Source organism: Prunus mume, linkage group LG4 (assembly GCF_029339155.1).
Source record: "Prunus mume cultivar Tortuosa linkage group LG4, ASM2933915v1, whole genome shotgun sequence".
Classification (NCBI taxonomy): Eukaryota; Viridiplantae; Streptophyta; class Magnoliopsida; order Rosales; family Rosaceae; genus Prunus; species Prunus mume.
Window position 1 is genome coordinate 23,669,797 of NC_142701.1, and position 11,600 is coordinate 23,681,396.

An 11,600-nucleotide genomic window follows, 5' to 3' on the forward strand; every position below is an offset into this window, starting at 1 on the left:
CTCAGTTGGAGTTTGTGGAATTTTATTGTCCACACTCTTTCTGTAATTATTTTAAGAGTATCGCTTGGCTCCTTAGTTCTCGTAACAAATGAGATAATGACACTTGTAAAAAAAAATTTAAAACAAAAAGTTAAACAAAATTCTATTTCTAGTGAGAGAGAAGCTCCTCTTCGATTTTAAGGAGCCAAGCATTTTCCTTTACAGTTTATTTTTTTTGCACTCGTTATTCATGTTGATCTAATAAAATTTTTGATGCACTCATTCAAGTGTAATTTCTTCTTTATGTTTATTGTCAACATTTTTAAAAGGTCGTCATACACTAATTGAAGAGAGTGCACTTGTATGTTTTATAATAATATAATAAAATATCAATTTCAAAGTGGAAAATAATAAATTGATAGTGTGAATTTGCTTTTAAAAGTTAGTAAATAATAATGTTTAGAGAGAAAAGCAATAATTGAGAGTGTGACTAGAAGATGCTCAGTGTGACTAGAAGATGCTCAGTGTGACATAAATTTGTAGTATAATTATACATACTAATAAATATTGAGAAGAATAAAACAAGTTTTGTTTGGGCTCTTTGGTGGGGTTGGGGGGATGACCTGAGAGGAGGGGGTGGTGGTGGGGTGGGTTGGTTGGTTGGTTTAATTTCCCGCGCTGCAAAGACGGCGGCGGGGGAGGGGTTGAAGTGGGGCTGGTGCTGAGGGAGTTCTGAGAGACCGCAGGGCTTTTGGCATAGCCCTGGATTTTTCAGGGGAATTTTTAGGACTAACTCTCTTCGGTCCTTTTGGAGTATCAGTTGCAGATGATTGTCATGAAAATGGGCATGCCATTTTACCCAAAACCAAAAGTGCACAAATCACAGTACCCAGAAAGAAAATAATTGCATTTCTTTTTTTTGTTTTGAGCCTTGTTTGTTTGCAAATTGCAAGTTGCAAGGCTTGCAAGGCGTGCGTGATTAATAATAATGCTTGTGTCTGGAAACCGCTCATCTTTCTTATTAATTAGTCTTCTTGGTAACAGGGTTTCATTGACTTGTTGAGAAGCTGGGGACAAAAGTCCACTCTAGCTTAATTAGGGTTTTTGTTTGGATTTGGGGTCCGAGTTAATGTTTTCAAGCGTTGCAAAAATGACACGAGATTACCGTCATAATTAATAAGCCTCGTAAGTTAACGTCTACAGTCATTACTGTTGATGACTAATACCCACATGATTCTTCTTTGTTCACTTCGAGAGACTAAACGAAAAAGCCAGCACAACAAATCTAGGGCAAAAAAGATTGGATACTACTTGTCCTTGTTGGTAAGGAGATATATATTTCTCCTTCTTAGAGCATCTCCACCCCAAAAGGCTAAGGCAAAAGCAAAAGTAAGGCAAAGGTAAGGCAATGGATGTTACTATTTACGTGAATAGTGGCAGCCTTACTTTTTTTGGTTCCACCCAAAACGCTAGGGCAAGGGCAAGAAAAAAAAAAGAATATGCAACAAAATATAAACTTGTTATGTATTTTTATAGGGAAAGTGAATAAAATTATTATGTATTTATAGGGAAAACATGCATAATTTTTTGGTTTTTTTTTTTCAATTTTTTGAATTTTTTGCTCACGACGTCAGCTAAAGCCCAAGCAAGATCAGTCTTTGGGCTTACCCGGGTTGGTGGGACCCAGGCCTTGCCCGGGCTGTTGGCTGCGCGTTGGAGGTCCAAACTCTTCAAAAGGAGCCTCCTACCCTGACAAAAGGCCCTGTGCTAGAGATGCTCTTACAAATCTTAGTTTAACACATATACAAAATAATTCATCAAAAATATAAGAAGAAAAACTTCTGCATATATCATATATCACACTACTAGTACAAGCAAGAGGGAAGTATTTTCCAAAACAATTAGGGTGACAAGGATAATACAAGAAGGTTGTGGAACTTGATCATAATGATGCAAAAGAATTTCACTTTTTGGTTCTCAAAGCTTCTTTTATTAGCTTAATAGCATGCCCCAAGTTCAAAAACAATAAAATAAATTTCTACCACACGATAATCTAATTTACTCTGAATTAATTTAATTTGCCTAATCAATTACCCTAATTCGCATCTGTCAAAATTTTCTACCACTCTAGATAGTCTAGCTTGCTATTATGCTATATATAATAGGAGACATGGAGGGAGAAAAAGAAAAAAGGAAAAAAGCTAATGAGTAGTTGAAAAAGATTTTATTATTAGATTCAAGGAACTTGGAGTAGTGATGATACAAGTTTATGGCGTAGAGTTAGAGTTATAAGTGCCAAAATTAAGGCAAGCGTGAATTTGGGTTGGTGATTGTTGTGTTGGTGATTGTTGTACCACCGACCACCGGACCAACGCATTTGATTGGAGATGATGATCATTAACGATGTGCCATGCACAACTTGCTTACAAACTCATGGAAATTTTGCATCATGCCAATGAAAAGTTTGAATTTTATTTATTTATTTTTTAACTTTTATACAAGATGATGCTGGGTCGGAGAAGAAATCGAACACAGAATCTCGAGTGTAGAGACACTTGACTCTACCTAAACTAATAATCTCTCAAAGATAGATATAATTACAGTGACCATAAAGCATTTCCCGTGACCTAAATTATCAATCAAAATTGAGAAGAAGAAAGAAGAAGAAAATGGCGGGCGTGTAAAGAAGACGCTGTGCAAAAGAGAGTGGGAAGAAGAGGAGGAAGAAGAAGGAAGGAAGGTGTGGGGCCAGAGAAAGACAGGGGAGTGCTTTTTGACTAGAATGGCATGCTCATGTCTAATCAGCGATGTCTCGATGGAATATAACTGAAAGATCTTTTAGCAAAGTACAAACCATCAACTTCCCTTTCTCTCTCTTCTCACTCTCTCTCTCTCTCTCTTTTCTCTGTCTGTCTGTGTGTCTCAAAAATTGGAAAATTTTGAAAAATTGGAAACTGAAAATATAGGGTGGTAGGGAGAGGGTAGGGATAGGCTGCTACTACTATTTATTGCTAGACTAGGGTTCCTGCCACACTCAGTCTGTAACTATCATAACCATATATCCCAACATACATCACTGCCCTTCTGCTCTCCCCTGCCCTGCCCCTTCTCTCTGCCCTTCACATTTCACAAAATATTAATTCATCCTTCTGTCACACCTTATAAATATATATATAGCCCTCTCATGGGACCCACCCACTCCTCTCCTTCTGTGTTTCTCTTTCTTTAGTTTTACAAGATCACTATCATCCATCCATTCATTCATTGTCCAACAAGTTTGAATTATTTAAAGTCTTTTTTTCTTCTGTACTATATTGACTTGTAAGATCAATGGTTAGATTTGAATCTTTATGATACTTTGATAGTGTGTATGGGAAATCCTCGTCTTCTCTCATAATTTAAACTACTGCTTGTATTCAACAATTTTTTTTCTTTTCATTATATATTTTTTGAATAAGGAACAAATATGAAAAGATTTCAGACTGAAGAATTGGGAGTGTGGGTTTCCAGAGACCATGCTAGGGTGGCCATAGAATCCCTCTCAGTCATGTTCTCACTATTTGTGGCCCAAATTTATTTGGGATTGTAAGAACAAAAATAGGTTGGACAAAGAAATAGTAAAACCCATTGGGCCTAATACAATTACTTTGGACTGAGCTCAGGTTGTCATTATTTCGCGTAACTTGTCACACATTCATACATCAGAATTGTTCCTCAAGTCTTTTGCTACCATGAGGAAAATCCACTGAGGCCTATTTGCATTTCCGAACAGTTTTACTTGCATTTCCATGAATGCACTGTCTTGTGATTAACCAACCACCACACTATAGAAACATTTTAGTATTTCAATATCTGCATTGAAAGAGAATCAATGGCTGAAATCGGAACAAGAACCGGCAATGAGCATGCAAGCCGCAGCTTTACTAGTCATCATCGCCGAGATCTCCCCATCTGACATTGTGCTTTGCAGCAAGATAATGTGGTCCTACGGGCCCTCTACTACCGTAGGGGTAGAGCTCAGGAACAATCTTCTTCTCATCAAGCTGCTTCAACAATGGTGTGAATAGAGCCCAAGCAGCATCAAGCTCATCACTTCTAATGAACAACCTCCGTTCCCCTTCAATTGCATCTAAGAGTAGCCTCTCATATGCATCTGGTATTTCTGCTGGATACCTTCAAAACAGAATCATATTTGTTAAGACGCCTTCACTATGTAAGTGCACAAATGTTGTTGCATTATTATGCATAAAAGTTTTGGTTTAGGACATGTATTTTACAACTCCAAGCTTTTTGTCATCAATTGGTGGTGCTGCCTTCTTATCAAAGAATAGAACTAGAATGGATTTTAATGTTGAAAAGAAAAATTAAGACTGTACAACTATAGATAATATACTTTTTGATCTTCAAAGTGGTCATAATTAAAACATGAGTCTTTCCATGTTGTAAAAATATATTTCAAAATATTTTAGACCATTTTCAGTCAACCTAATTGTCTACATGATTATCGTACCTTGATCGGTAAAGCAAATTTAAGTCACTTCGATCTAGTCTCATTCCAAGACCAGGGACTTTGTTGTTGATCTTCAGATATATAGCTTCATCAGGTTGTACACGAAGCACAAGCTCATTTGTAGCCTTATCTAAATCAGTTCCAAAGTTCCTCTTGTACAAATTACCTGGGACATGTCTGAATTGGACTCTGATCTCTGCTCTGGGTAATTATAGTGAAAAAAATTCAGGTCACTCAATTATTTACATCTCACAATATGAGGGAATATTAAAAGAAGTGATCCTTCAGAAGATGAAACATTTCTACATACCGCTTAGTATGGAGTGCTTTTCCTGCTTTCATCAAGAAAGGAACCCCATCCCATCTGGCATTATCAATAAAGAGAGCTGCTGCTGCAAATGTAGGGGTGCGACTGTCTTTTGGCACAGCTGGGTCATCTATATAAGCAGGATACGATTTACTGCCCTTGCTATGGCCCTTATATTGACCGATAACTACATCTTCAAGCAGCAGTGGCCTCATTGACCTTAGAACCTTTACCTGAGTTCAGACCATCAAATATATCATGATCAACTCAAAGTGAGAACATTAAGGTAGGCTCTCCGTAACACCCTGAGATAAAAGTTCTAAAAACCAAAATTTTGACCTTAAAAGACATTGGAAATGGAAAACTATCAACACCTTTTCATTCCTAATGTCTTCAGCATCTAAGCTGACTGGTGTTTCCATAGCAAACAGTGCTAGTATTTGCAGAAGATGATTTTGCATTATGTCCCGTATGATTCCATACTTATCAAAATATCTGGAAACAAGGGTAACTGCAATCAGGTGATTGAACAACTTTATTTCGTACAACATTGTTGGGAAGAAACTCACCCTCCTCTTCCCTCTGTACCAAAATCTTCAGAAAAAATCAGTTGCACATTACGAATGTAGTTCCGAGACCAGACAGGCTCAAAAACAAGATTTGAGAAGCGAAGCACCGACAGGTTCTCAACAAGTTCCTTGCCCAAGTAATGGTCAATCCTGAAAAATATTATCTACAAGATCAAACTTCCTTCTTTAGATTTGTATAAATCTGACTATTGATAAAGCTTGAGAGAAAAATTCACCTAAATATTTGGTCTTCAGTAAGGTAGTGCTTTAAACATTTGATTAGCTGAGCAGATGATTCAGAGTCGCGACCAAATGGCTTTTCAACAATGACCCTTGTCCACCCATTTGCTGAAGAAGCTCTAACGCTAGCACATCTCACCACATCCACAAATATGTTTGGAGGTATTGATAAGTAAAACAACCTATTTGACTTGCTTCCAGCCTGGACATCAGAACAATCGAAGATATCAAATGTGAACATTTGTCAATGCAAATCAATATAACTAAGAGGGTAAGACAGACAAATCTGTCAGCAACATGGTTATTCGTGGCATCTACTAGAACACCATCTCTGAAGACTGAACTGCCTTTTATAACTTTTTCACTTTAGATTTTATTGAAATGAGAAGTTGAAGATCTTAACCACCATATTTTACGCTATATGGAATTTGAGACTTGACCTTCACTCTTAACAGTACCATGAAAATCGCAGAAACTTAGACTGTAAGATTGCCAGAGATAGATGGCTCTTTAAGATATAACGCTGTATATGTAATTATCCAGGTTTCAAATCTATTTAAAGACAATTAATTATTGCATCCACAAGATTATAAGACATGCTACAAGATTTAAGAATTTGCTTCCATTTGCCTTAAGTACCTAATTTACATCAATTTATCTAACACTTGATGAATTTTCTGCATTTACAACAATAGCTGTTATGGAACACGCGAGAGAAAGAAATATAGTAACACATTACCTCCTTCTCTTTCAGCTTGCGGTCCAATTCTGCAAAATGCTCCTCAGAATTATACTGACCAGCATGGTAGAAGCACCTTTTCAAGAACTGATCCATTTTCTCCTCACAATTTTCCCTGTGAGTCATTTCTGCATGTCAATTTATAGATAACGCAAATATTTCATGTAATCGCATGTTCACTGTGGCTTAGCAAAATACAATACCGCTGATCTATCCTGCAAGTCAAGGTTGTGCTAATCGCGTTCCTTAGCTCTTCATCAGTCATTTCAGTTCGAGCATAACCAAACACCACAAAATTCTACATGAAGATAATAACATGCAGAATGTAGTTAGTCGTTTTGGTTGGTATGATTACAAAGTGAAAATTGATGAAGAGATCAGACAAGAACCTCAGGTAGACAATCTTCATAATAAAGAGCAAAAAGTGCTGGAAAAATCTTCTTCTTGGCAAGGTCTCCAGAAGCACCAACAACGATTATGCTTAATTTAGATTCTACGTTTTCTGAATCTGAGATGGGAAAGACTTTGCCTCGAGGTTCAGTCTGTTCTTTGCCCACAGGACTTCCAGCTGAAGTAATTTCAAATACCCATTTAAAATTGAGCAGTGATAAACCCAACAAAGAAAATTAACCAAGTACATTATATCAAACAGATTGCAGACAGCTAAATGGAGCACCAAGATCAGAAGAGGTGGATTGAAAATCTAAGCACACCTCATCTTCCAAGCAAGTTACCTTACAATCACCAATTTTAATTGTTATTGTTAAAAATTTGAACTTGTATCAATAGGCATTCAATCCAAGTCAAACACAAGTAAGATTTCCTGTGATCAAACCTGTCAGAAAACATTAAACATGTTGCAAACGGTAATGTCTGCTAATAAAGAATGTTTCTTGATGACAGAGGTAAGCTTGAAAATTACAAGTTGAAATCACAACCCCATGCAATCAATCAATCATAATAAAAGCACTGGGGACATGAACTGGTTGCTTAAACATAACGAAACTAGTCACTCAAAGAATTAAACAAAATGGCCAAAAGGGGTAGCATATAAACAGCAGAAGAACCAAGAAGCGAACCGTCATTGAAAGACACAGCATTGAGTGGATGCCCATTTGACGATTTGAGCTGGAAGTGCTTTCTGGCAGGGGTTCTGAGGCAAATCTGAGAAACCCATCTGGAGGAGGAATGTGCTTCTCTTAGCGAAGTGATGAATTTGCTGAACTGGGGCGTCTCGTTCTTGAATGAAGAAGGTGTGGATGAGGTTGAAGAAGATGAACAAGGACTGAGGTAAGTAGCCATGCAACAGGTTGAAGGGAAGATGAAGCTCAAAATTGAGCAATACTGTGATATAAGTATTTATAGCTTTACAGATAATGTTTTTGTTAAATGAATGATGTGGAATGTATCTTGTGGTCGTCTAGTCTATATACTCTGTTCAACATTTATCATCACATCACATATGCTTTACTTGCTTAGCAAAACATGTCGATGACCCTATCAAAAAAAAAAAAAAAGTCAATGAAAGTACCATTTTGCCCTTCTTATGAACGACCAATTTTCAATTAAATCACTGTTCAATTATTGGTGGCAAATTTAACATTTTAGTTTTGAGGTGAAGGGTTTTTCATTTTGTTTTATTAATGCAAGTGGCATTCTGGTATTTGTCGAAATCCGAAGTGAAAATTATGTGAGGACAAGGAGTAGCGCAAGTGGTTAACGCATTCTCCTCATCACTAATGATCCTAGGTTTGAAATCCCCCATCCTCTTATAACTTTGACAGAAAAAGAAGTGAAAATAATATACTATATAACATATGAAAATGATACTCCATTCTTTTTGGGCGCTAATTTGCACTTATATGTAAAGGTATACCTGATTTTTTAAAATAGGGGTTAAGTGTATTGAATCTAAAGTCTAATATTTAGCTTTTCTTTTCTATTAAAAAGACAATCATATAGAAGTTTAAAACGATGTAGTTTTAAAGATAAGTATAAGATGAACACACAATATATATATATATATATATGTATCAGTAAATAATTCAAATCCAATAATGTAGAGACATTTTCTTCATTATAAATAAATGAACTATAGAAAAAAGTGTCATACCAAAGAAAACATAAACTCTGGTTTAAAATTGGGCCAACTCTTTTTTATTTTATTTTTTTAAATGCGGTAATTCTTGAATATTTAGAGTTTTTAGGTTTAATGGTCCCTCAATTTTGACCCAATTCATATTTGTGTCCCTCAATTTTCAAAATCATTTTCATGGTCCTTCAACTTCGCTTGTGTTAGGACAAATAGTCCACAATTTTGTTAAATTTTTCTGTTAAATGCATAGGCAAAATGTTGTTTTTGTATTATTTTTAATTTCCACCATATGAATATTCCTTCACCCAAAAAATAAAAATAAAAACTAAAAAACATTCTTCTTATCCTCGCCATCGTAGGGAGGGTGGGTATGGTTTGGGTGGGAATGTTTGTGGGAGTGCCATCAGTTGTTGTCAGGGTGGTGGGTTAATTAGCTCAATGTAAGGTTGTCCATGGCTTTGTTGGATTGGAGGAAGGGAGATGTATCATTCCTTGATTGGTGATGGGTTTTAATGGGCTTGGCTTGGGGAGGGAGGGAGATGTATGGACGGGGAGAGTTAGATTGCAGTGGTGGTGGAGTGAGTGTGGGGTTTAGGTGTGCCATGAATTGCCCGTATACCCCATGAGTGAAGCAATTTTTGATTTTGACCATCAACAGCACACCATGTGCCATGCACATACTCAAATTTAACCAAAAAAAGTTAACAAAACTGATGTCATAACTATTTATCCTAACGAAACTAAGGTTGAAGGACCACGAGAATGATTTTGGAAATTAATGGATTAAAATATGAATTTGGTCAAAATTCAAGGATCATTAAACCTAAAAACCCGGATATTTATCTTCGTAGACTTTTCATGTGGACCATTTAACCCCACTCAATTTTACTAGTGAAATCACTGAAATGTTTGGTCCACCAACCCATGTTACCCAATCCAATCCCTCAACCCCAAGGCCAACCCAGCCCTAACCAGCCTAGAAGCTTGACCTGGTCCATGCGAATTGTACGAGGCAAATTATTATGCAGAATGTGAACACATTGATTTATTCAACACCTCTCCACACGTATTGACATGGTATTTTACACGCTCATTCAACTACTGTCAGGCTCCAGTACGTATTTTTGTTTTAACCCCAAATTTTAATTTCAAAAAGATAAACACAAACCAATTTTTTTGTCTACTTAGTAGACCGATTGACCAGAGGTCAACCTTAACATCTTAGTCAATTCTTAAACAAAAAGTTGACACGGGATTATCAAGCCATCACCAGCTAAGAAAAAATTGATTAAGGGACTAATCTAACCCTAACACTGCCCTAATTGACCAATCTAGAACCTGAGTATTTGCTGAAATGTTTTGAATATTTTGTTACCACTGAGAATAACTGAGATGAATTAGTTACTTTCACTCCATGCCTACCAACCCAAATGCCAAACTTCAAGATCTGCCACTCTGAACCAGCTCAAAATTCAACCTACTAACCCTTTAAATCCTGTTAAAACCATCTTTCTGTTAAAGTGCTCACTTCATGTAGAGAAAAAAACAATGAACTTTCATTGAACTTTTTATTGGTATAAACATCAAAAAGAGAAAGCTACTGCCTAAAAAGATGGATCATCTACAGTACAAATTCAAAGATAAAGCTAAACTGGCCTTGAAGAGGTAAGTAATGGTAATAATAAGACAGCAAAAGGAACCAACCATAAATTTCTTTTTTTGATTTTTCTTGAAAGACCACTGATTCAAGTCTTAGTCATCAAAAAGAAACATTATTGAGGTAGTTGACTGAATTGGGGGGGTCTATTTCTGTGAAGTGCATCAGTTCACACCAGATTATTATACTCACAACTCTAGAACTTATATAAAGCACCCTCCAGTTTCATTTCCTTGGCATATTGCAAAAGAGTAAGCCAACCTCACTAGGCCTCTGAGAAAAAGAAAACCCTTCAAAAAATCTCTCAGATTTTTTTTTATCCCTCTAAGAAGAAACCACCATGGATTATATCAAGGTTTCAAGCACCCAAGCTGCAGGCCAGTTCAATTTCAGCCAATCCCATAACCAAAGCAAAGTCATCAAACTTTTGCTCTCTGTCTCCGTCTTGTCAATTTTATTGTCCTACTCTTCCTTGGTTTCTTTCCTTCTTCATTCCTTCAATGCCTTCACATCTGCAGCTCCTGTGAAACTGTTCAGCTACAGCTTTGATAAGAACTACATGTTCTTGCTCTGCAATGGACTTCTGGTGTTTATTGTCAAGAATTCTGGTCTTATTGGAACTTCTCCTCCAGGAAGTACTAATCTTAACAATGATGAACATGCTCCGAAGAACAGCGAAAACCGGCAAAGAGTTGTCGAATTGGCAGAGACAAAGGCACCAAAAGCAAAGGAAGAAGTTGTCAACGTGGAAGTTGAAGAAGAGCAAGAAAGAGAAGATGATGAAATCTTTATCACAGTAGAAGAAGAAGAAGAAGAAGATAAAAGGGTTTTGATTACACAAGCTGAAGAAGAGGAAGGCTGCAGAAACAGCTCAATTATGGTTGAAGATCATGATGCATATGAAGAAGAAGGAATTGAGTCGCTGAGTAGAGAGGAGTTAAACAAGAAATGTGATGATTTTATCAGAAGAATGAAGGAAGGAATTAAACTTGAAGTCCAACAGGCAGTCATGTTTTGATTTGATAGTCAGTGAGCAAAGAACTAACAAGCTAGTTTTTCAATTAACAAAGACTACTCTGTGACTGTAACTTTGAGATTTTTGGTTTCTTATTCCTTCTGATTTCCATGTTGTGTAAAATACCATCCCAGCTCTTTACCTTCATATCAATAATCGATGATACAACTTTCAGCTGAAATCAGAGATTTGAAATTTTAAGTTAAAACCATAATGTGGATTGAATGAATTACAGCGATCATACACCTCTTATGCCGATATTTGTACCATATTTACTGATCGCACCTCGTAATAATATAAATGGTTGATCTGATTGTGTGTAAGCAAATCAAATTGGGAAGCATATCATCAAGTCCTAACATTAAGTAAACGGTTGAAAATGACTTGAGATATATTCATATCCCAGTACAATTCCACGTCGCAAGTTGCCACAAATAACCAAAAGCCATGAGTCGGTAAGACAACTCATCCAATTACGTGCGAGGACAG

The 11,600-nt window shown here is 36.6% G+C and overlaps 2 protein-coding genes across 2 annotated transcripts; one reads left to right on the forward strand and one right to left on the reverse strand.

The window, feature by feature from the left end:
• Positions 1-3,594: 3,594 nt before the first annotated feature.
• Positions 3,595-7,739, reverse strand: LOC103329251 (glucose-6-phosphate 1-dehydrogenase, chloroplastic). The gene is made up of 10 exons (XM_008231692.3): positions 7,424-7,739; positions 6,734-6,912; positions 6,548-6,642; positions 6,345-6,459; positions 5,602-5,807; positions 5,366-5,515; positions 5,171-5,291; positions 4,800-5,029; positions 4,490-4,690; positions 3,595-4,152 (listed from the first exon to the last, which is right to left on the reverse strand). The coding sequence occupies exons 1-10, from the start codon at positions 7,644-7,646 to the stop codon at positions 3,903-3,905; spliced, it is 1,770 nt and encodes a 589-aa protein (XP_008229914.2). The 5' UTR covers positions 7,647-7,739; the 3' UTR covers positions 3,595-3,902.
• Positions 7,740-10,323: 2,584 nt separating this feature from the next.
• LOC103329252 (uncharacterized) lies at positions 10,324-11,292 on the forward strand. Its single transcript, XM_008231693.3, has one exon. It carries the CDS (start codon positions 10,437-10,439, stop codon positions 11,112-11,114), a length of 678 nt encoding a protein of 225 aa, XP_008229915.2. The 5' UTR covers positions 10,324-10,436; the 3' UTR covers positions 11,115-11,292.
• Positions 11,293-11,600: the final 308 nt, after the last annotated feature.